The sequence below is a fragment of the Sylvia atricapilla genome, chromosome Z (genome assembly GCF_009819655.1).
Source record: "Sylvia atricapilla isolate bSylAtr1 chromosome Z, bSylAtr1.pri, whole genome shotgun sequence".
NCBI classification, from domain to species: Eukaryota; Metazoa; Chordata; class Aves; order Passeriformes; family Sylviidae; genus Sylvia; species Sylvia atricapilla.
The window spans coordinates 87,479,896-87,506,117 of NC_089174.1; the positions used below are offsets into that span (position 1 = coordinate 87,479,896).

General features: G+C 39.8%; 1 protein-coding gene across 2 annotated transcripts in view; it reads right to left on the reverse strand.

The window, feature by feature from the left end:
- Positions 1-26,222, reverse strand: part of DYM (dymeclin) — a 209,873-nt gene that overhangs the window by 162,189 nt on the left and 21,462 nt on the right. For both annotated transcript variants that reach the window (XM_066339695.1, XM_066339696.1), the window contains exons 4-8: positions 26,099-26,192; positions 24,705-24,841; positions 18,449-18,521; positions 6,677-6,802; positions 4,146-4,288 (exon numbers count right to left, since the gene is read on the reverse strand). In XM_066339695.1, the coding sequence (XP_066195792.1) occupies positions 4,146-4,288; positions 6,677-6,802; positions 18,449-18,521; positions 24,705-24,841; positions 26,099-26,192 (573 nt within the window). The remainder of the gene's footprint in view (positions 1-4,145; positions 4,289-6,676; positions 6,803-18,448; positions 18,522-24,704; positions 24,842-26,098; positions 26,193-26,222) is intronic.

The following is a 26,222-nucleotide window of genomic DNA, read 5'->3' on the forward strand; positions in this document are numbered from 1 at the left end:
AAATAACAGACACATTTTTGTAATAACAGTACCTTTTTGTGTCTCTCTACACTGATATATTTTAATGTAGTTATTACAAATCAGGCCGCATAAAATTGAAAAAGGGAAAAGATATTAACATAAAACTAAATATTAAATTAATAGTTCATTTGTAAAGTTAAAAATTACCATGTAAATGCTTCTATTAACCAGAAAGTAGCAAAAAACCAAAAGAAATCCCAAAAAACCCCCAAACAAACCAAACCAAAAAAAAAAAAAAAAAAAAAAAAAAAACAACAACAACAACAAAAAAAAAAAAAAAAAAAAAAAAAAGAAAAAAAAAAAAAAAAACACATACACAAAAAAAATCACACCAAAAAAACCCACTATAGTGTATATAAATGACAGATGGACAACAGAGGTCTGATACCTTCAGGTATCCTAATGCTGAAGTATAATGCAGAGTAAAGCATATACTTGCCTGATATAAAGTCATTAATGGCCAGGAATATTTCTCTAGTCTCAACCAGAGAATACAGGCATGAGAAAACAAGCCACCACTGACCACTACACGCTGAATTCTGCAATTTCTATTAATGCTACAACAGTACATTTGTGTGGCAGACTAGTTATGATGATGACTTAGGTGATTAATGAAGCTGAATCCGGTTACTGACTCTCAGTTCCTTACAGATACACCATTGTACCCCTCACATCTATTAACACCCTAACAGCACAAACCAAGTCAATTAGATCCCAGTCTTGCAGTAACTCCTTCCTTCTGCCAGATGCATTAGTGTCTGGAGTTGTTTTTAATAGCAAAGTATAAACTGGATCAACTATTTCAAAGGAAACCATTTAAATGTGCTTATTTTTCAATAGTCTTGAGTAGCACTATCATTTCCCTCTCTTAGCACATCATCTGCTTGGCAGTTCCTCACTCTAACAAGGATTTTATTTTGCAAGCAATAAAATGACTAATTAAAAAAAAACTGCTTGTCCACAAAAAGTTGTCTCAACTTAGTTAACTGTAAATTATGAATTGGCAAATGTTAATAAATCTCAACAAAAAATAAGAGGCAACTTAGAGCCAACAAAAAAACTTGGGTTTGAGGGTAAGTTGGTTCAATGTGCTTTGTGAACCAAGAATAATTAATTTCTGGTTTCCAATAAATGAGTTTCTAATATCTAAACTCTACTGCCATGCATATTAATGTCATTTATGCTTCACAACACTGCCCCAGATCTAGCAGCACTCTACAATTACTTTGCACACCTACTGAAAGACCACAAAGACAAAGCAAAGTTGACTCAGTAGAGAAAAATCTCCTTTATGAAGTAACAAAAATAAATACCATTATTTTTCCCCTCCTTCCAAAACCACCATTGTTTCTTTAATTATTGGAGCATAACAGAATTGGCAGGACAATCCAATCCAGGTATTTTATATCCAGGATGGAAAAAGGTCCTTGCACAGAGGTAACATGGATCCAGTCAGAGGCCAAATCAAGAAGTAATTGGTGTGAGGATGTTGGCTGTGTGGTTTCAGAGTTAAGAGTTAAGGAGAGCTAAGGAAGCTCACGAGAGGAAGAAAAACAGGCTACGAAGGATGAGAAGCAGGAGAAGGTTAACTGTGGGAAAGGGTAAAATTCTGCTCATATTGTGTATAATTATCACTCCTGCTGAATCACAAGGAAGGAAAAGGAGGGTGGATCTAAAATACGGTGCCTGTAAGAGTTTGTTGATCTCCTGCTGCAGTGCAAGTGACTATAAAATAGGAATAACATTACACATGATCATGTAGATGACTGGGGTATCAAGTAAAATAATTAACAAGTACAGTAATTATTTTAGGACTCAAAATTTCACATTAGAATATTTTTCTTTAAACCAGGCTCCTATCTCCTTTCATCTTAAGCAGACTATATTTAGACTACTTCAGTAAACTTATTTTAAGCATTATGTGATATTTAAAAGGCACTGAGCAACGCAGAAGTGATTTTTTCCATTCTCCTTTCAATCTCTATCACATAAAGATTACAAAACACACAAAAATAATACAATACAGAAATCACATCAAGGTTTCCCACAGCTGTTCATTGCTCAAAATTCACTTTTGTTCCCTAACAGACCATCAACTTGTGTTGCTGCACCTTCATTTGTGCTGCACTCTACCCATGTGCCTGAGGATACATGAACCAAGGTATTGATTTGATAAGAATTAATTCAGAGTTAAGGCAAATATGCCATTTACTCTACAATTCTTTCCATGTCCACATATCACCTATAGTCCAACATCATACACAGGCAAATAATTAAAAAAAAAACAAAACCCACAACTCAACCAACTGTCTGGGGATGGACAGAAAAAACATTTCTGGTTTTTAACAGGATGTGGTACTTCTTTTTTCCCTTTTCCCAGGCAGGAAATTAGAAAGCTCCTTAAAAAGGCTCCTCTTCTTAAAGCTTTTAATGAAGACACTTAATTTGCTGGGCTAAGAGATGGCAGTTCAGGTACTGATGAAAGAAGCAAGAAAACAAGCGTAGGCGTATGCCAAGGTAGTTGCTAAGGGAATGGTTCAAGAGGAGTGAAGGAGGTGGGAGTGTAGGAAGAGACAAGAACAGATGTAGGCTGAAATCTTAAAAGAGTTTGCATTAAGAAATGGAAACTTAATATACAACGAGTAAAGAGTCATGGGGGACTTCATGTGAGAAGTGTTACAGAAGGAGGCTGGAGTCGTGGCAATACGGATGGATTTACAAATCAGCCAAGGAACCAGGAGAGAGGAAGAAGTGTTTGCCTGTGGCAGCACTGAGACAGAAAGACACTAGAGAGACCAGACCTAATAATAACATAAATAACAGCAATTATCCAGGTAATAACACGTACCAAAACACGCTGTCAAAACTGCGAAACAACGAGCCAGAAACTGAAAACCGCCTTAGAAAAAAAAAAAAAACCCGCATTAAGCGCAATTCCTCCTTGCAGCTGAAATAAAGGAACACACCTGATGGAACTCTCGAATAAAACACTGTAAGGAGCAGTTTAATAAATCTGGCGTGCGTGTGAGTGAACTGCAAGCCGAGGCACCACTCGGGCGCTGGGTTTAGGCGAGGGACACAATCCAGGCGCAGCCCCTGGGTGTATCCCGGAGCTGAGAGCAGCAGCCACGCGATTTTAGTGCCGCCGTGAGGAGAGACAAGGGCACTGCCTCCCACCGAAAATTCTGGCAGACCCCTTGCGGCCTGAACTTTAATATTCCCTCAGGAGGGCCGCCAGTGAATTGATTTCACGAAAGAGCTAAATAAATAGTATCGGTTTTTACGGCAACTGACTTGCAAAGTGTTCTCTAGTTTTATCGGGGAGAATGAATATAATATCTACCTTTGCTGTTAGCACGGTGTTATGTTTTATTCTCATTTGGTGGAAAAGAAAAAACCTCTAGGACGGATTTTTACACGCCAGTAAAACACATCTGGTGTGGGGAAAGGGAGCAGCCACCAACCAAAACAGAGTATATAGTATAACAAAAATGAGAAACCTTTTTCTGAACAACAAATGGCATCAAGTCCTTGCTATTCTTCAGGCAGCATTTCTCTACAGTAAACAGCCCGGGAAAGGTCAGAATCTAGTCATACTTATCAGGAAAAAAACATCAGTGAACTTACTGAGAAAGGCACAATATGTTACAAAAATTCCTACTAGGTTGCTCCATTACATCAAAGAACCCTCCTGGGAGGGACCCCTTGGGACCATCCAGCCAAAACTTTTGCTCAAGCAGAGCTACAGAGCAGGTCACCCTATCCACTGAGTAATTGTAAAGAATAAAATGTGCACACAAAACTATTTCTTGCAACATTTTAAGTAACTTGAAGTACGTGATTCATCAAATAGGGCACTACTTGGTTGGTTGAGGGTTTTTTTAATGTGTCAGTAAAAAAAAGCAGGGGCTAGGTGATACTTTCACCATCTGCTGTCCTGCAGGTATAATTGCCTCAGATTCTAACACATCTCAAGATGGGCCAAGCAGGCCTGGGCACAGCTTTTTTACACTGGTATCACTTGCTGAAAAAGAAATGGGTTACAGGTGTGTCTGCAGGAGAGGGCACACAGAAGGTGATACTTCATATGGTCTGAAGTACAATTTACAGAAAATCAGACTCACTTGCCACCCCAGATGCAATTCCATAGAGCAGTCCTCCTCCATCTGTTTGCTGCTGAAAGACGTGGGTCCCTGGAGGAGGGCTTCTCTCTTGTCTAATAAAATTATACAGCAAAGTTTTCACAAGTCTGCTGGTGTACGGGAGACTGGAAAGAAAAAAAAAAAAACAACAAAACCACTAAAGACTTTAATTGACTCACAACTCACAAAAATTGGCACACCAAAGTCTAGGTAGGATGCAAAGGCTGGTGTTTGGCATTAAAAATGATCAGTAATTCTCCCATTGCTGACCAGACTGGAAAGGGAAAGAACACCAAGGTCTTGTCCATGCAAAGCTGCCCAGACTTCAGCATGGGTCTGTAGGAGCATCTTCCACAGCAGGATCATGAAAACAGCCTTTTGGTTTTTGTTTTTTAAATACTAATTTTAAATAAACCATTCAGTTTGTAGAATCGTTGTTTTCACTTACCTCAAGACACAACTGGAAAAATATTTATGCAGTGGAAAGAAACACTGTATTTTTTCAGCTTTTACTCCATGCTCTGGTAACACAGAACAGGTACCAACAGCATCTCTCCACACCCACAATATTTTTGTCTGTTTGTGCAGCTCAGAACCAACCTTAAACACCTTTTCATACCTCAAGGATTCTATAATTCTATGAATTTGAAAAGACCAATGAAACAACCAACCTCACATCAGTGAATATAAAAAATTCCTGTAGAATTTGTTGAGTCTAACTAAAAGGTTACAGTATTTCCAAAAATGGAGTAGCATTTCCACAGAAGCAAACAGCTGGCTCCCATTCCCATCCAATTTAGAGCTGAAAAGACAGGAGCTCTGTTAGAATGGACCCTCTGAACATCTGTAGAAGCCCAAAAGGTGAGGGGCTAATACACATGTCCCAAACACCGATGGCTGCACAATGTTGGGCCAACCAAGGATTTTGGGAATAAGAAACAAGGACTGTTGGTAAAAACACACAAGAGCAGACCAGGATGTGGCTGGAGAAGGGGCCATAGGGAGGCAGGGCAGCATTTTCTGGGACAAACCCCCTGGTTGTGGCTCCTGCAGAAAAGCAGAGCCCGGCTCAGGGCAGGGGCAGGGATGGGGCTGAGAAGGGCCAGGCTCTGCAGAGGGGAACAAGCCCACCCACGACCCCAAAGCCTCCAACCCACTCCCAGAAAGGTCTGAAAGACCCGACTGGAGGGAAAGTGAGAAACTTCCCTCCAGGGAGGGGAAGACTTAAAAGATGCCCCACAGAGGCCAGGACCCCAGGACACCCCATCACCTGGATCTACACTGGAGCCAGGACTGGTGATCTCTCTCTCTTTTTTCCTTCCTTTCTCTCTCTCCTTCTTTGATCCAATTCTCTCTCTCTCTCTCTGTCGCTCTCTTTCTCCCTTTACATCCACCCCACCTTTATCCAAACCCCACGGTACTTATACTGGGATATCAGGGACAAACACACCCTTTTCCATGCCAAGTATGCAATTAACAATGAAACTTTGCAGATCCTCTGACTTCTGTCATTCCTTTTGATCATGAACATCTACAAATCCTGAGTGCTTCCTTCTCCTTTGGGGTGGGATATCACACCAGTACCACTCCAATTTTTCACACTGCTCTCCATTCCCAGCCACCAAACTTCCACATCTCTCTCCAGAGGCTAGGCGCCTCCTACTCCCAAATCAGACTTCTCAGACAACATATTAACTCTTCCCTCAAACATTCCCCATTTTCCCCCAAACTCTCAATTCCTTCAGTCCAGAAAGTGAAGTACCAGGACACCCCACACATCCTGAGGTTCTGGCTCTACCCTGCTGCTGTTTCAGGCTGAGATCTGCCCTGTGCATCAAGCAGAGCCTCCCTCCTTTCCCTGCATGTCAGGGTAGTCTCTTACACCTAGTGAAAAGCTTCAGGAAACCAGAGAATAAATACATTTATGAGAAATCTACCCACATGAAACTTGAGGATGAAAGAGAATGAATGGGAGCCTGACTAAAATGCATGTAAGCCACTGTGAAAGCAGTTGAACAAAACCACCAGCTTGCCAGAACAAGTGGTATTACCCACACAACCAAATTTACCCTCAGTTAAGTGTTCCCTTCAGCTCAGCACAGCACACGTCTTCATGTTTCCAAGGATTGCTGCTTATCTGGATGGCAAGAAAGCTCTAGAATTTCTGAGGGACCTGAGCTCTCTAGGCTGCAGTGCTACCAGACTCGTTGCTGAACCAAAAAAAGTCTCAAAAAGTAAATGCTGTTTTAAGTCAATGATACTACCCTCAAAATACAAAAATTATTTCCAAATTAGTTTGACTGATGTCTGGGCTGAGAGATTTCCACCTAAATCCCTCCCAGAGCCTTTAAAGATGTTCTCTTTTCTTGGGGTTCTCTTTTCTTTTGAGCAGGAGACAAATTTTCTATCAAAGTAACATTTTTTGCTGCCTTCTGTTTTCAGGTACAAAGAAGCTGAAGAAGAGACCAGCAGCGTTTGCTTTGCCCTCAGGCAGCACCCAGGGCAGGACTTACCATCGACCATGCATCAGGTATCTGTGAATGATGCTCTCTCTCAGAATCTCTTTGTGGAATAATTGGCAGGAGAGGAACACGATGAGAGTTGTCACGGCTTCCAAAGAAATGCTGTATGTAATATCTCTGCAGAACAGAGGGAAAAATTACAGAGATTAGTCTACTGGGTTGTTTACAAGCTGGTTTCCAAGAATACCTGGTAGCTTCACCTGAAGCTATTCGCTGTGTAGCACAGAGAGTGTCAACTGGGAACATGTAAACAACAAATTCAAGAAACCCAGAATCATTTCATACCGAAAATGGGTTGTTTTTCAGAAAGAAGAAATTTCTTATTTAGAAATAAGCACTTTTTTCATATGCCAAAGGACAAAACAATGTAAAAAGAGGTATTGCTCACAGCACTCAAGCTGAAATTGATAGACTATACTTCTCCCTAAAAATAATAAGTCTCTTTCAGAAGTGTGTCCTTTGTACCGTTCAACAAAATTGTCACAAAACCATCATGCTAAGTGAGAGAATGAATGTCCAGCCAGCCCAACACAGCTCCACCTGCCAAGAAAATTGGATCCCTATGAGAGGAATGTAATATACAAATGCCAGCTCAAGTGTACAAAACACTCAGGCTATCAGGATACTACATACATTGTTCAGTTTTAAATGGTATTTTTGAGGCAACAGGGAAGTAGAAAGTTTCGAGGTATTACAGATAATCACAAAGAATGAGCTGCAGTGCTTAAATACAGACACCAGACAGTTCAGCAAAGTTCATTTAGCTCAGGCTGATTAGGAATGGCTGTACAGCAGAACAGATGACAGGCACACTATTAAAAATATTGTGTGCTTTCTGTTCCCACCTCTGCCTGTAATGACTTTGTTACAAGTCTTGTTTTTAAAAGGGAGAGAAAAATGGCATTTGCCTTCTTAATCAGTAACAAATTGCAGACTTCAAGAAACCTTTTAAAAAACACAATGAACTAACTTGGACACGAACCAGTGTTATTCTTACTTTGAACCAAAGACCATTTTCACATCCTCCAAAAGTAGGTACTTCATTTGGTGCAACAGCACCATCCTGCAGTTCATCAGAAATATTGTTATCAAGTATTGTTATCATTACCACAAATCCTTTTAATGCTTCTTCCACTGTCCCTATTCCATTTCCACAGTATGCTCCACAATCCAGTATTGCCAAGTTACAATGGTTTCCCTCCAACAATTACCAAGGTTTTCTGGGAGCCCACTGCAAATTCAAAATCTGTTTATTATTGCTAAATGCAAACATTTAATACTACCTCTATTTAAGATTTTTAAAAAAATCAAAACACCAAAGAACAAATCAGCATCGATGCTGTTTAATCAGTGGTACTAAATTTTTCTTTGTTACAATGTCACCTTGCAAAAATTTTATTCTCAACAGTTAAGAAAGGTATAAGCTTAAAACTAAGTGCTCTTTCAAAAGATGGCTTGAAAACTACAGTGCAATCTCCCAAAGCAAAACAAATTAACCCCAGGAAAGACTAGATTTTCACTAGCCTCAGGATCAGAGCTGGCATGGTCCTCACTGAAATACACGGGATTTTTTTTAGCAGAAATCAGTCTAATTTTTAACACAATCAAATAGCTTAATATTCCCAAGTGTATTGCCAAATATGCTGTAAACAACATACATTACTGTGAAGTAATTTCATGCATCACTATGCATAGACAAGGTCTGCTGCAGCAGCTCCAGGCCAGAGTTCTTCAGAGTGCAGATATTTACCCAAAGCTAACAGCAAACTGGAATCACAATTTCCTGGATCACAATCCACAGAACTGCACCACCTCTCATACAAAAATGTTTTTAAAAGTGAAGACTGTGCAAATCCACTGTTTTTTATTTTCTCTCGCCTCATTTGAGTATCTGAATCCCAAATATTTGAAGCTGTGGGTTGGGAAAGCACAAACTGCCTAAATAACATTTTCCTGAAAATCATGATGTCCTTTTGAATCACTTTTACTCTCTGCAAGTTACCTGACTTTTTGCCCACTCCTGAGGAAGTTCGCCAGTGTAAATGCTGATAATTAGATCAGGCCAGAGGTTACACTCTGATCTGGTTCCACTGCAAATTCACCTCAGCCAGAAGCAAGGCTGCACTAGGAGCAGTGCCTGCTCCCTCTCCAAACCACCCACACACATCCCAGGCAAAGCAAAGAGGACATATATGTGCCTATCAATTATCAAAGGTTCGGCCACCAGCAAAAAAAAAAAAAAAAAAAAACCCTGTTAAATGTTTTTCTATCAAAATAAAAGCAATGGTTTGGGAAAATACTTTTTTGATATTGTAAGAAAAAAATTGAGAAGCTTATCATTATGACAAAGGCTGAGAATACAAGAACAGTGTCTCTCCAAGGTGATGAATAAAAAGGGTAATAACTTAATGACATACTACAACATGCACTGGGTCACTATTCAGAGAAGTAAGAAATTTTTTATACTTTATGTTTTTCAATCATTCATTCATTTATTTTTATGATAACCCACACAAGTGGAATAGGAAATTTGAGGAAACATTACAAAATTATTTTCTGTTTTGATAAGAACCAGGATAAAAAAATAAACTACAAGATTACTGTACTGTATTAAGTACATTTTGTGAGGAAAAAAAATCTGCTTTCTATATCCTTATACAACTCTGACAGAAAAAAAAACAAAAAGAAAGATAAATTCAAGCAGTCCCACTTAGTGAGTTAGTCTCATTTTCTCTAAGTTCAAAACCCAGACAGGGCACATTACACTGTAGAAACACTCCACTCAAACATGTAGAATCTGTTCAAATTAAATCTGCTCTGACATAAACACAAGCAGGGTCCCGATATCTGGAGAAAACCCTCAGGTTCAGTTGCCCTTAATTTATCAGGATAGGAAAAATTAAGGATAAAGCTTCAGAGTAAAATTATTTTCTCCACCAAGGGTCAAATGTACGGTTTTCTGAAACTCAGGCATTTCTAAAGGATCACAAGAACTACCAGGAACCTCTTCAACTTCAAAGAACACGTTGTTTATTTATACTGAGAGACTATATAATAGGGGGTCTTGGTTTTGATTTTTTTTTTTTTTTATTCAAAGCTACTGGTCATATAGAATGACTTTATATGGAATTTCTGCTGATCTCCAACTTCCCCTGAAAACTGTTTGCTTGCAGATAAGAAGGAAACTAGAAATAATGAACTCATGTATCGATTACAACTCAAAAATTATTTAGCTATTTATTTCAGAAAGCCAGAATAGCTGCACAGTGTTTTGAGATCCTGTGGCATTTTTTTTTTTTCATTCTCAAGTGTCTTACAAACCAAATAAAAAAATTAAAGCTAGAGCTCATGTTCTGCATAAATGGACTTCATAAAGCAATGTACCAAAACATGGAGAGGTCTTCCTCTTGTTTTGGATTTTCTCTTTTGCAAATTCCTTAGTTATGCTCCACTTTTTCATCTTATTCTCTCTCTCTCCTTTCCAAAGTGAGATTTATTCCCGTATATGTATGTTAGCAGATAGTACAGGTCTGTCTCTCAAAACACACATATTTCACACACAAAGGATCTGAGATAGACTGAAGTCTAGAATTCATGGCAATCATTTCTCTCCTGCATTTGGGCTCTCCTCTTGTCCCAGCTGTCCTCCTGGCATCACACCTGGTACACAGTGACATCCTTGGGCTGGATGGAGCAGCTCCAGCCTCTCCCATGTGACACCCAAGCTAAAACTGATTTCTGGCAGCAAACCCTACACATAAACATGTATACTCTCTGAAGAAAAGACACATCTAGCTCAGATTATGCTAAATTATGGACTCTTCATAAAATGAGGAGCCCCAAAATGCAAGACTCTCCAATGCTAGCATAACAAATACGTGTGTGTATTTAACACGTGTTTGGTGTCTACATTTCAATGAAAAACTGATACATCAATGGATTCCTTCCAAAAGCAAATGATGCCAGATCATTTCAATAAAAACTTTTAAATTAAACAACAAAAGAGTTATATGATTTACAGTAATCATTAGATAACAACTCAGTAAATCAAAAGACAAAAATCAGAATCACAAAGAATAGTTTGGGTTGGGAAGCTTTAGGGACTGGAAGCTCATCCAGTCCCATTCCCTGACATGGGCAGGCACACTTTCCACTATCCCAGGTTGCTCCAAGCCCCATCCAACCTGATCTGGGACACTTCCAGGGATGGAGAGTCCACAACTGCCAGGAAATAAATTCTACTAAGTCAGACCACATTCCATCTTAACCTGCTTTGTCAGAACTAGGTACCGCACCAATTTCTTTGCTCTTTAAAGCAGCACTGCATTTAGACACACAGTAGTACTGCTTTAGAAGAAATTGGTGCAGTACCTAATTCCTCCAGGATATGGATTGGAGAGAATATCACCTCTCTTCCTGCCTGACACCAAGAACATACATTTCAGTTGATTTATTTAATTTATTAACTTTGGTGGCAAACTTGCAAATTAGAATCATTGACTCCTACACTGGTTTATGTCAGAGGGGACCTTAAAGGTCACCCAATTCCACCCTCTGACACAGACAGGAACACCTTCCACTGGACCAGGTTGCTCCAAGCCCTGTCCAACCTTAGCCCAAATACTGTTTCCAAATGATGCAATCACCCAGAAAAAGAACTATGGTCCTGTTAAAACCACAGCTCCGCAGTATCCTGGCATCTGCTTTATCCATTCAAAACCATGTGGATTACCTCCTATCAGCATCACCTACCAAGAACTTCAACAATCCACCTATGTGTCACCATCCTGCTGCTGCTGGCTTCTCTCCAAAGCCAAGCACCACTCACAAGTGCTTTCTGTGCTCCCAATCATTCAGCTTTGTTCCCTGCCTGTGAGAGAGAGGTCTGTGACAGAGGAACCAAGGTGAAGCACAGAGGCACCATAGAGGAAAATCTCAGCTACGAACTCCAATTAACACTCTGAAGGCACATGCTGTTGTAAACACTTTAATTACTCAGTGAAACGAAGCTATTTCTATATCAGCACACAGAGGCTGAGAGCTCATAAATGATTTCACACCTATAGAGCAAACAGCCTGAACAGTCAGAAACTAAACTCCAAATTTCAATTCCCACCCCTAGACCAAGCCCCCTCCCTCTTCAAATATTTTCCTGAACTTTCACCCAGCCAGAGCTGTCTACTCCGAGTATTAAAAGGTTAAAAGGTAACCCATTTTCTAATTTAGGAGAGTTGCCAAAAGGGCTGATTCATACAAAAAGTCTCAAATCATACAGGAACCAGGTTTCATTTCCCTGCTTCCTGAGGGCCCACCAGAAAGGTGAAAGAGGAGTCACCACAGAGAATAGGATCATTTTTGAAAACTGGAAAGCAAGTACAATATCTGGCTATCAGTCTCAGGATACAAGTACAACAACTCAAAGAGAACATAATCTTTCCTCTTGGAAACACTCCTAATTTTACACTCACTGATGGCACATATGCACTGTGGCAGCTGATAATGCTCTACACTCATTACAGCTGACTCCAAATATTTGGGAGATGTCCCAAGGGGGCACTCAACAAACACTGACTGGAAGTAGAAAGCATCTCTGACATTTCATACTGCATCCCCCCCACACCGGGTATTCTCAACTGGGAGAAGAATGAGGTGAGAAAACAAAAAATCCCAGAATGGTTTGGATTGGGAGGGACCCCAAAGCCCATTCCATTCCACCCCCTGCCATGGGCAGGGACACTTCCACTGTCCCAGGCTGCTCCCAGCCCTGTCCAGCCTGGCCTGGGACACTGCCAGGGATCCAGGGGCAGCCACAGCTGCTCTGGGCACCCTGTGCCAGGGCCTCCCCACCCTCACAGCCACCAATTCCTTCCCCAGATCCCAGCTGGCCCTGCCCTCTGGCCCTGGGAAGCCATTCCCTGTGTCCTGTCCCTGCAGGCCTTGTCCCCAGCCCCTCTGCAGCTCTCCTGGAGCCCCTTGAGGCCCTGGCAGGGGCTGGGAGCTCTCCCTGGAGCTTCTCTTGTGCAGCTGAAGAGCCCCAGGTGTCCCAGGCTGGCTCCAGAGCAGAGGGGCTCCAGCCCTGGCAGCATCAACAATATGGAAATATTCTAAAGGTAGCACCTAAAGGATTAACATGACAGCTGGACTTGAGAGCCTTTTTTCACAGACCTGTTCCTACACGATCTGAGACTATGTGACCATATAGATTTTCACCTCACTGATGGTTATTTCTTCCCTCCACAGGTTAAAAATACTAGAAGAAATTCTGGACTTCTAAATGTCCACAGAGAAGCTGTATTAATCTCTATTTACTTTTCATACCACCAATGATATGTGACTGTTACCAATATCCACTAAAACTGATTGAAGACATTACTTTTCCAACAACAGAACACAAGAGAGCAGTCCAAATTCCCATAAAATGGACAAGCTGCAGAGGCACTCAGGTGTAGCCTTCAACCCCCAGGAAAGAGAAGATGATCAAACAACTACATTAGACCATCTGAGAGCTCTACACAGAGCCAGACCACAGGAATCATGTCCTGCATTTCAGTGATGCAGCCTAAGTGAAAAGCAGACCTGCTCCACAGTCTGTGTCTTTGCTGTTGAGGCCCAAATACCTGCAACCAGAGGTTTTTCAACAGCCATCACCTTTTGTTAAAACAGGGCTGAAAACCACATCAGAAAGCAGATCATCAGGAATATGATACATAGAATAATATACAAGAAACTGCACAGACCTCTGACGCTGTGCTTTGAGGTGAAGAAGTTTGTTACAAATTGAAGTGCACCTAGTGAACAGATCGACAAACACTGATCTAAGTCTAAAATAAAAACTAAACTAGAGCAGAGTATGTGACACAGATAAAGGTTCTCCTACGAGGATCTTTAGACACTTAAAACATCACACATTAGAAATCAGGATACCAGTGACTAAGAAAATCTTCCAAATACATAAATATGTTCTATTTGCTGCACCACCCCAAGGTGCAGCAGCAAATAAAACTCCCTTTATACGAATCAGCTCCCTCCTAAACAGAGCACAATAGTCTTAAACTTCGAGGCTCTTCAAAGTGCAGCGACACAAGTCTCTCTCAGTTTGGATGTTTTCACTACCTTCAACCTCAGTTTCAACAGATGGAAGTTTGCCTTTGATGATTAGACAAAGTTGCCAAAAACGCAAAAGTCACATGTTTTCCAAATAATGGAGCTACTACAATCTTGATAAAAAAATTTCTTTCAATAGACTCTTTTCAAATAGCACTATTCTGACCTATTCTTTTGAAAGTAACAAAAATAATTAAACTATGGCACTCCTGAGCTAGAACAGAAAACATTTCTTAATCTTTTTGCTGCTCACAACTGGCAAGAAAGAAAACCCCAAACATTTCTCATCATCTGTACACAGCACCTTCCTACGCTGCAGTTATTCTGCAGAGCTTTATAATCAGTTATATTGCCTTTCTCCATCCTACATTTAACTTTTAAGCTCCCATAAAATGCAGCGAGCATCTCTAAACAAGTCAAAACATTGTCAACATATAAATTTCCAAACAACTAAGACTGCACCCTAACACAACCATAACTAGAGAAAATAAGGGAATGTAACAGAAATATCAACTAACTTGTACTGGCACCACAGGGTGCTACTTAGGGGTGATGTAACTAGATCAGAGTATTTCATTTTTCCTCCACATGCATTTATAGTTTTTAATGAAGTGAAAATGCACTGATAACAACCAGATGTTCAGTTATGGATACAAGCTCTTAACAAGCTGCTGAAAGAAGCCTTTATAATTTAAAGCTTTGGGAGCTCCATCCTGCAACAAAATGTTAGCAATAGTTTCTACATAGAAGTCATACAATTAAATACTAACATTGTATCTTTTTGCCGACTATGCAGTTCCAATCATTAGCGTACACTCTTGAGTGCTAACACTAGCAAAACCAAAGAAAAAGCAGAGTATCCATAGCACGCCCAAGGGAACCATAAATCAAATATCAACATAGGGTAACACAAGTGTTATAAGGGACTGCACAAGTCTAATTGTCGAAAACTGTATTTTCTATAAAATTAAACCTGAAACCTTCATCCCTGGCATTTTGTACAATGCAGTACAGCCTGTTTTTCAGAAAGGTAATTCAAGATATTTTCAATAACTCTCAGACAGCACCACAAAGTTGCAGAGTCCCAGAGTCCCTACTGCAACCTATTTCTGCCTTAAAGCACATTTGCCTTTTCCAATACAAACTAACTTCGAGAGAGATTTTCTTAAATTCCCTGTAAAAAACTGAGACACTTCCAGAAATGTTCTACCTCCCAGAAAGACTCTGCAGCCTTTCTCAACAACAACAAAGAAGTAACGTTTCATAATAAGGGACAGATATTTGACATTTATATTCTTCCACATCCCAGACCTTCCTTATTAATTTTGAGATATACACTCCACCTGCAATCTCCAAGTATGCTGTAGGTTGTTTTGTAGGCAGAAATGAGCTTATTCTGCCAAGACTGATAAATAGAGAGAGCTCAGAGGTGAGTGACATCTGCCTAAACTCATGAAAAGACTGGAGCCTTCATAAATTCAGTGTCTCTGCCAAGCCCAAACTTCTTACATTTAGAATCCCAGGATGGTTTGGTTGGAAAGGACCTTAAAGCTCATTGATTCCCACTCCCTGCCATGGGCAGGGACACCTTCCTCTATCCCAGGTTGCTCCCAGCCCTGTCCAGCCTGGCCTGGGACACTGCCAGGGATCCAGGGGCAGCCACAGCTGCTCTGGGCACCCTGTGCCAGGGCCTCCCCACCCTCACAGCCACCAATTCCTTCCCCAGATCCCAGCTGGCCCTGCCCTCTGGCCCTGGGAAGCCATTCCCTGTGTCCTGTCCCTGCAGGCCTTGTCCCCAGCCCCTCTGCAGCTCTCCTGGAGCCCCTTGAGGCCCTGGCAGGGGCTGGGAGCTCTCCCTGGAGCTTCTCTTGTGCAGCTGAAGAGCCCCAGGTGTCCCAGGCTGGCTCCAGAGCAGAGGGGCTCCAGCCCTGGCAGCATCTCCGTGGCCTCCTCTGGACTGGCTGCAGCAGCTCCACGTCCTTGTGCTGTTGGAGGCAGGGCTGGGGCAGCTCTGCAGGTGGGCTCTCACCTGGGCACAGGGGCACAGGGGCAGAATTCCCCCTGCCCCGCTGCCCACGCTGGGGATCAGCCCAGGGCACGGGGGTTTCTGGGTCCTAGTGCACATCACTTGGACATGTCCAGCCTCTCCCAACCTCTAGGGTATAATCAGAATATACCAAAATCCTTTTCCTCAGGGCTGCTCTCCAACCAGCCCGCAAAATACCACACACAGGTATCCCAAGCACCTGACGGGACATTCAGAACAAGTTCAAAAGGAAGGAGCACAAGACAGCTGCACAGGAACCGCTGCTCCTGCATTCTGAACATGGAGATGGCCTTCTATGCTTTAAAAATTATGTTACAGTTTCAGTGAAGGAGAAAAATGTAAGCTTTAACTGGGGTGCAGACAAGCAATATATTCAGACAGCAGCTGCCAGCTGTATCCATTCCTTCCCCAAACCGCATCACAGAACCCAAGGGACACACTAATTGTCACAATCCTCTGTCAAGGCCACTGAATGCTCCTAACAAAATCTTTGCTATTCTGAAAGGCACTTCGAAGACCAGCTCTGCACTGAGATTTTAACGGTCTGTCACAACAAAAATTCACCTTTAACAGTATCTTTACAGACAGACACTCTGTTACAGTGCCACTGCAAGCTGCCAAAGCTGTCTTTTCTCTCTCAGGTGATCCTAAGTCCTGACATGGAGATCATTACAAGTTTGAGTATTTCATGCATTCCATTCAATCTATTCCTTCCCTAAATTCACATGCTAGGCTTGCAACTCTCAAGTCATTCCAGCCAAAGACAGAAATGGACTACTCCCTTGAAACAAAATAGGGAAAGAATCTCCTGTGATAACTCACCTGAGGGAGAGGGAGGCAAGCAAGAAGTAAACTCACTATGAAAACTATGAATCCTGATCACTCTCTTGAACAAAATTAATAATAAAGTAGTACCTTGTAACACTTTTATGAAGAACACAGTTGGACTGTGTATTAAGAGAATCCAACTATTCCAATATCTCCTTTGCGCTACCTATTTCCCTTTCAATCATATAGGAACAAAATTCTTAGTTAGGGCATTATCACCTGGTTCAACATATTCTAATAATAAACAAGACAATAATATGTGTTTTTGTGAGTGTTAGTACTTATCAGCAATCAGCACCATGCTTTTCAGGAGAAATTTAGCGAAAAAAACTTATCTGACAGAAAAAAAAGAAAACCCCAACAACCACAAAACAAGAATCTTCCATATCTCTCATAAGTAAGTTTTTGATATAGCTGAATATTAAATTTTATAATTTAGCTTTTAAATAAGCCGTTTTATCATGGTATTTTATAGCAATCTAAGTGCTTTCAGCAGCTGCCTCCACTGTCAGAAACCACATTCACACAGAAACAGAGATGGTGACAGGTTCAGCTGTTGAAGCGGGTGAGGAACAATCACGTATTTTATCCTGCTGAAAGGCAGAATAAAGGATACCGGACTACACACACACACACACTGGTACTTCCAAGAAAGAAAAACAAAACCCTGCAGGATTTATGAACTTGCCCGTATATCACAGTCCTCTCGGCCCTTTTGTACTTCCTCTAATCTGCTCCAAACAAAGCGTGTGTCTGTTCCAGGAAGTCCTGACAAGCTCTGTGGAATGACACTCCGAATCACAGCTCTAATTCATTATGCTCTACCTACACAAATCCCTCGCATTAACAGAGCTGCATTTAATGACAGCAATGTTTCAAGAAACATTGCATCTCTGTCAGTTTTCCAGCCAAAAGAACAATCCCAGCTACAAGACAGCAGAGCTCTATGCTACACTTGTAACAGACAATCTGAAGCTCCTCCAAAGCTGCAGTGCTTTAGACACAGACTACACTGCAATTTAGTACAAAAGACACTGCTCACTTTACCTTTAGTAAAGTTTATCATGGGGAAAAAGTCAAAACTCATCAGAACACTTCCACAAATGTGAAAGAACAAGGAAAAAAAAACTTCTTTTTTTTGCCCAAAGAACAAAGCATGCTCTCCAGCATTAAACACCAGAGCACATTTTATGACACATATCCCAACAAGACATGGAATCATCATCTCTCAAATACAACAGATGCATGAAAAAAAAGCCATAAAAATAAATCTAGAGAACTACAGAAACATTCCAGTTACTGACTTCTCTTGTCCCTTCTTCAGACATCAATTCACTGGAATTTTAGAAATCTGTATTAAATAGCACAATTATTTTTTTTTCCAACTTAAACCCCCAGAGAACTGCAGAAGAACTTTAGTTTTCACATTACTGCATACCCCAGAGCTGAAGTGACACCTCCACTGTACCTTCCCCTGTACCATGAGCACAACCATTTCCACCAGTTACTGTCTGTGTGCTGACAGGGGCACCTGAAACAAACGGAATAACTTCTGTTGATGGTTTGAACTGGATGTGAGATGTTCATCATGTACTTCTTCCAATATTCAGGGCTGGCGCTGGCAGCAGCTTATCATTATCTGTACTGCTCCATCACATGGAACATTCAAATGTAACTATCCAAACATTATAAACCTATTACTGTAAGTTTCATATTCTCTCAAATCCTCACTTTAGAAAAGAAGACTAAGAAAAAAAAAAGAGAAAATAAAAAAGTCTACTTACAAGAGGGGAATTTCAACAATGAGCTGGATGAGGCAACACAGCAACTCTTCTATGAGGTCTTCACACTCTGCTCCTAAAAAAGAAACACAGCAGAGGATTTCTGGGTTTTCAAATACCAAAACAAAGTGAAGATTCAAACACAAATGCAGATGGATCAATATCTTAATTAAGGAACAAACACTAGAAGTTCTAGCTGTTAAGGGAGATGGATTTTTTTTCTCTGAAAGAGATAGCACTTGAGCTTATTAATAGTGAAAATGGTGATGCCTTGTCCTTTTTTCATTAAAAAAGCAACTATTAACAGCTGCATAAATTAAATCAGATGTTGGTATTGTGGGAATGTGCTAATATTCAGCACATCAAGACTTCCCTTATTACTTAGAGAAGATCATATTAAACAGTGTTATTTACTAACAGCTGAACTAATCACAGGTGACTTCTCACTGGTCAACAGTTAAATGTCCTCTCAAAATTCCTGCACTTCACATATTTTCCCATTCTGTTTTTAAAATCCAAGCGAAGAATAATCAGAGACAGTTCCATCAGTCTAATGTACATTGAGCAACATTATAAAAGAATGTCAAAAGAATGTAGCTGCTGAGCATGTCACTGCTGCTCTAGAGTAATACAAATACAATTTTTTCATGAATACGTATTTATTTATTGAGGAAGTTTTACACATTTCACTGACAAGTTGGTGCATTTTAAGGGAAAAGAAATTATTCCCTAGTCATATACATGTGATAAAATGCATGCAGTGATTCAGAATTATTTAAAGACTTGCAACCATTCTAAGCAACAAAACTGGCCATATTTTACATCAGTAATTTTTAAAAGTAACTGTAACAAAAGACTTCTAAAACTCACTGAGAAAAACGCTTGTATTAAGCCACTTCAAGTTATCATATAATACTACAAAAACTCCATAAGATAAACCTCTTGGCTCATCGGGATTTATTCTGCTTTCAAAAGTAAAATTATGATGAGAAACCTACAACAACATAAAGAAGTGGAGGGGTTTATAGTGCTGAATGGCTTAAGAGTGGCATAGCTGATCCCCTGCATTACAGCATTGCAGCACAGTAATTACCCAAATGCCTGTTTATTTTGTATTTTCAGATAAGTAAGTCCTGCCATAAACACAGCTTTATAGCCAGGTTACAGCAGTGTTACTCTGCTTAACCCAAGTTTGTTCTTGAATCCAGAACTCAATTTTAAGAAGCACACCAGGGGGAATATTCACTATAAAGCAAAATTATTTCTTTCCACAATCAGTTTATTAAAAACACATTAAAAATTGTCACCTAGTGAACTGCACATTCTAAAGGAAATCAGTTTTTTATCACGGAAACATGGTTTCCTTTATATAGAATCCCCCATGAGTAACACAATGCAGCTCCTGTTAGTAAAACCAAGAACTGCTCGGAGTGTTTAACCTTGGACAGAAACCACAGCCAATAATGGAGTGCAGATAATATATTCTAAAGTAACTTGGATGTGACATTTTCCTAAGGCTTTCTGAACCTAGAAAATGCTTATAAAGCAAGACTGCTACTAGTTCCCAACAGGTACCTAATTTTTCTTCTAACAGAAGAAAGTGAGAAAAAAAAAAAGGTTAAAAAATAAAGTGAGTTGAAGTTTCTAAAACATCATTTTATTCCGCCAACTGTATGCACAACTAATCTGAACAGAGAATAAGTTGATTTGAACATGAAAGAAGGCTTTTCCCTCAGATAACATTCAAAATAAAGGAAGAAAACACTGGGTTAGCACGGTCACATAGAATGAAAGATGTTATTTAAAATAGTTTTTTTAAAAAAGCTTAATTGCTGTAATCAATGTCATTCAGCTACAGTAATTATTGTATCCTTTTCCCAATTGGGGCACACACATTCTTGTTTAATTTTCATCTTGCCAAGACAATGAGGAGGATGCAAGCCAAATCTGTAACGTGAGAGAGAGCCATAAACACGGAACACTCTGTGTTTTCACAAACAATGCCTCTTTCAATAGCAGGATAAAGACAATGCACACAAGATTCATTCACATTAATAGATCACATACTTGGATCAAAGACCTGTGAAGCCTTGGGGAAAGTGAGTACAGGGTGAACCTGTCCAGATAAAATTAGAGCAGGGAGAGGAATCATAGGTGCATCTTCCAAACTCCACTGCAGAAGTGACTGCAGTTACACAGGTATTAAAATGTCCACTTATGTTGAAGTACCCTTTTTTCATCAGCTATATTTAAGTCCTCAAATGTGAATTATTTCATTTTGCAAATAAAATTTGATGGATTTTGACTTTTTGATGGGGTTGGTTTGTTTCAAGATATACATAGAAAGATAGATAGATAGAGAGACAGACAGACTTCTAAAATTTTTTTGTAATACTTTTTTTTTTTTAAATTTGTTTTTACTTTTTTCAAAATTACACACATTACAGACACTGGATTAGCACAGTAAAATGGCTCATGCAGAGAAAAGCAGAGATGCCAGGAGGCCTCAGTTCTAAAATTAGTCCAGCTCCATCTTCTCAAGAACCTAACTACAACATTGACCTGGTGGATATGCTTAATATCAATCAGATATTAAGATATTATTGATATTAAGATATCAATATCAGTAAGATATTCAGGCATAACAAGGTATATCCTCATCTTAGATGCTACTTGGTTTTCTGCCCTGTTGCTCATACAGACCCAGGACACAAACAATGAAATAAATAACTTCTTGCAAAACAGACTTAGAGCTTTCATAGGTTTTGTGGTTTGATCTTCAGCTCTAAATAATCTCAAAAACTTACAATCTGTACTTAGGAATGATAATAATGAATACATAAATTGATTGCATTCCCTCATTTCCTTTATGTGAAATTATGGGAAACAGTGGAAAGATGAATGACTTGTGTCAGTGGGACTAATTCCAGCTTCAGCTGAGCAGATGCTGACTCCTGTCTGGGATTTATTGATATCAGGAAATTTTCAGCTGAATATTAAAGTATATGGATTTAGTCTCTCTGTGGATTTTCCTGCAATCAAAATTCTGCAATATTCTCCAAAATAATAAGCAAATTCCAGTTTTGGACGAAGAGCAAAGGCTGCACTTCTTGGGCTAAAGAACCATCTGAAACTTCTCAAAAATATTACATTTCTATTAATGGTAGGCCTTTTCTTGAAGGAAACCAATAACAGCACTTTTAGCAGGGACTCAATCCAGGGCAATTGATTAATTAGGCTAAAGCACACCTATGTACTCAAACCTCAAAAAAATCCCATTTTATGACACAAAGAACATTTGCACAGCTTTCTTCTGAGCCTCAAGCACAGTCTGGAATTGAAATGTACAAACTGGATACTCAGAAAAATCGAAAGCACATGAAGTGCAAAATCTGTGAGGAGAATTCTTCCAGATAAGGCAACTATAAAAAATGCTACTTGAACAGTCACGGCTACGTCATACACAGTTTATATTTCAGAGCAGTCAGTGACAGAGATATTTTCCCTACACAGCACTCTCAAAGATTATAATTATCCACTTCTCCCTGACACACCAAATATCCCTGAGCAGGTGCTGATGTGGTGCCTGACTGCAGTATGAGCATCCTGAGGTGCTGACACTGCAGTTATGTGCTCTGAGTGTACCTAAAGCAGAGAGCAGAAGGAACTCTCTGATTTCATCTTGCCAAGACTTGAAATCAGTGGCACCAGAAGGAACTGTCCAGCCACAAGGATAAAAATGTGATGTTCACAGAGAAACAAGCACCACTACACAGTGATTTCCAAAGGAGTTGTGAGATGATCCTGAAAAGAACAATAACCTTTTCTCAGAAGGCTGAGAGGCTGAACAAAGCAAATAAAAATGGACCACAGGGTAGATAGAGAGGTTGTTTGTGTTGTTGGGTGGTTGCACTGTTCTTTCCAATAACTACAGACCAGGCAGTGAGGAAATACAGAAACTTCAAAATTCAGATGTTGTATTAAAACTTTTTTTAATATGGATATTTTATTTACATCATATACTTCATATAATGATGTCTTTTATAAGGCTTGTTTTATCATGCTCTCAACTCAAGAATTATAAATAATGCCAAACTCTGGCAAATGAAAAAACAGTAATGACTAACAACTTAATTTTTAAAAGATAGGAAAATTTCCATAAAAGTATTAATAAATCTATGTAAAATTAAGATAAATATGGGAATAATATAATAATAATATATTAATAATATATTAATAAATATGTAATAATAACAGAAGTATTCTACTTTCTGAAAAGTAGAAACCAAAAATTCAAGAAAGCAACACTTTCTTTTTTGTATAAAAATACAAACATAAATCTACTTAACTTTTCTCTGCTCACTTTTAACAGGCCCTAACACAACCACAGTTTATTACAATTCATTCATGATAATTCACCTTCCTACAGCTGAGCATAAGAGCTACAGGAAGATGTATGCCTTATTGCCACCTTCTGTAGATATTTAAAAGTAAGATTTTTAGGAATCAAACCCAATGGCTGTGTAGCCTCACCGTGTTATGAACCTCAACACTCTGAGGAAGTTCACAAGAACCATCTCAAACTGAAACCCAAAGAGGAGCTGAGGAGCAGCTCATTTCCTGCCTCACCAGCAGACCACACACAATTACCTTCCTAATCAACAACATCCCATGAACAATCTGCTCAGAGGTAATTGCTAAGTACATTTGCCATCAATATGCACAGAATTATTGCTAACAAATGTCACTGTGATTTACAGTCAAGTGCTACTAGACATGGTATAAATATGGGTCTACCCTGGTGACAAGAATCACTTTCCATATCACACTGTGAGGAACTCCCAGTGCAAGGAATAAAGATCACAGGGGCTCCAGCTGACAAAAGTCTCAGCTTTTCCACCCATCCCACTGTGGCATGCTGTACACTGAAGCAAGAGGTGAGCCATTTTTTAAATCCAGGAATAAACCCTGGATTTAATAAGCTTATACACCAGCAGATATTCTTTTCCAATGCATCAGCGAGCTGACTTCCCTCCTGGAGATCACTCATCACAGTTTAAATACATTAAACCATTTCAACATGTAGCACTTAATCCTTTGGCACCACAATCCTGATTTCCCCAGAGCACTGGCAGGCGCCAAGGAGTTAAACAGATTTTAATGAACAGTTTTCACTGTTGGATGAGCAAGCACCACTCAGTGTTCCCAACACGTGTCCTCGTTGCAGGAAATCCAGTCAGACACTCTGGGCTGTTCTCACACCATCCACTCACACTGCCCTGGCATTCTGAGACTCTTCAGGCTTCATGCAACAAACAACATGCAATTACACTCTGAACAGTACTCTGACCTGATGATCTTAGAGGGCTTTCTGGCCTGAATGAGTCCACAATTTAAACCAAAGCAAAAGAAACCAAGGCTCACGTGGCAGCATTATTCATCATGCACTTTGTGAGAGCATCCTGATACAGGGCTACACAAAGATTTGTTGCCAACAGTGTTCAGACTGTCTTTTTGCTGTAATGCAATGGCTTTTGAATGCATTTGTATCACTCTTATTCAAAGACAACAGCTTCTTCCTTGAGTATCTCTCATCTCGTGTAATACATACTCCATTTCCTGGACATGAGCCCATTTTAGTAATTCTGCCTAAATTCTCTGACTGTTCCTGTACTCTTGTATAAACTACAGCCCCCAAATCAAATTTTAGCAGTTGCTTTCACAAAGGGTCAATTCTAACCATAGGACAGTTACTTTCCTTCACTAGATCCCTAAAAACAGCATTAATTCCACTCTGTTGGTGCTGTTGGTTCATGAAAAATATGTGAAAAGATGCATTAAATTGCAATATCAGTTCCAAATGTTGTATGTGGTCACCTTCACCACAATTCTGCACTGTTCCTCTGAAGAGGACTGTTACCACCTTTCAAACTCTATGAAAATCACTAAAGCCCACATAGGTCTACATACCTCAACAACTGCTCAAAAATAGCCAGATTAAGCTAAACCAAACTCTGTAGCACTTAATTTCTGGTTTTGAAGCAAAGTTTGGGATTCTGAGTCTGAAAAAAACACAGACTCATAGAATTATTTGGACCTAAAGCGTCTGAGGGAAAAGACCCTTAAGATGGAGCACAACCATTAGCCTAACTCACTAGGTCCAGCACTAAAACATGTCCCTAAGTGCCACAGCTACAAACATCAGGACATTTCAGTTTCCCATGGGATGTTTGTCTCACTAGCACCTGTGTGTACCCACCGTAGGAGCTTGGTCCTGCTTTCTCTTCGTAAGTAAAATGAAGTTGCAGCTCCTCTTCTGACATTCGGCTGATGAACACCTTCAGCAAACAGCAAATAATGAAGAGTGCATTGTGAGCCTGCCAGATAAAGAGGTGGCTAGAAAAGAAGCAGGAACAAACAAGAATCAGCAATGCTTCACCAGCAAACATGCACCAAAAAATCACAAAAGAATAAATGTCAGAGTAGACAAAGTTCTACAGCCGCAGCAAGGAAAAGCCAAAATGTTTAAGCATGGAGTCTGCACTGATGTTATAGAAAACATAATGGGAATGTGTTCAAAAGTAGTTTAGAAAATACAACCTTATCCCTAAGTACATTTGTACTATTAAAAACATCACAGCAGGCAGAACTCTTTGAGGAATTCACTGAACAATTCAGCAAACTTCTAGAGGTCTCTAGACCCTATGGACTCGAGGCACACAGATGTTTGAAAATTTCCAACAGGTTCAAACATGAAAGTTCCCTGGCTCCCTGAACCTTAGCCCTTTTTCCAAGCAAATAGCCTTCAGGTGACAGTAGGCATTTATTGACTTCATGAGCACCATACAGCAGGATCTTCTTAAGCAACATACACAAATATTTTCCAAGCTTTCTGAATGAAAGGTAATACAGCTGCATAAAATTTTTTTGAATTCCAGTAAGCAGCTGCTGGGGAGCCCATGAAACACCAAAGAGTCAACTATTTCCCAGAGCTGTGCTGTCAAGGTAATCTTAGGATTAAAACAGCAACAGCTACCTGAGCACAAGTAACTTCTTTTTTTGATGCAAATAAAAAACTTAATGGCAGTCCTGGGAACAAGGAGGAATTCCAGCCCCAGATCTGATGAAAATGGGATGTTTATCTGTGGATGTGAGGGAACAATGACAGAAAGCCTCCTGCAAAAAAACCTCACACAAGTAACCTCTTGGAGTTCTCTCCTACTGCTGAAAGGGGCAAACAAAACTAATAGCAGCTGCATGACATAACTTGAAAGCAGTATTTTTACACATATTTATAGATATTTAAAATATTTCCAAGATAGCATACTGGCTCATACACTAAGTTCAGCTAAAAAGTTCAGATAATTTTTAAACATCTCTAAGCCAGTAGTACCCATAGCTTACATCATCTATATAAAAGTGTGTTCATCTAACACACAAATGTATATTTTTCCCAATAATCTACTTACCTATTACACTTAACTTCTGTGTTTAGAAAAGTACTAGACATTTGTTCTGTTTCAAACAACAATTTAAGAGGATGCTACAATTTGTGAGTACGTTAATTAGCAAAGTAAAAAAATCCAAGAGCTAGCAACAAAAGGAACATTTAAAAAATCAAATGGCACACACAGCTCTTTTCTGGGAACTTACTTCTGACATTCTGCTGAAATTTTTAACTCTTTGGTTCTGGAAAGAAAGACTTTAATCAATGATCCAAGGTTTCCTGTTCGAGGGTTTTTCTCAACTAGATGAGGAAAAATAAAATATAATTACA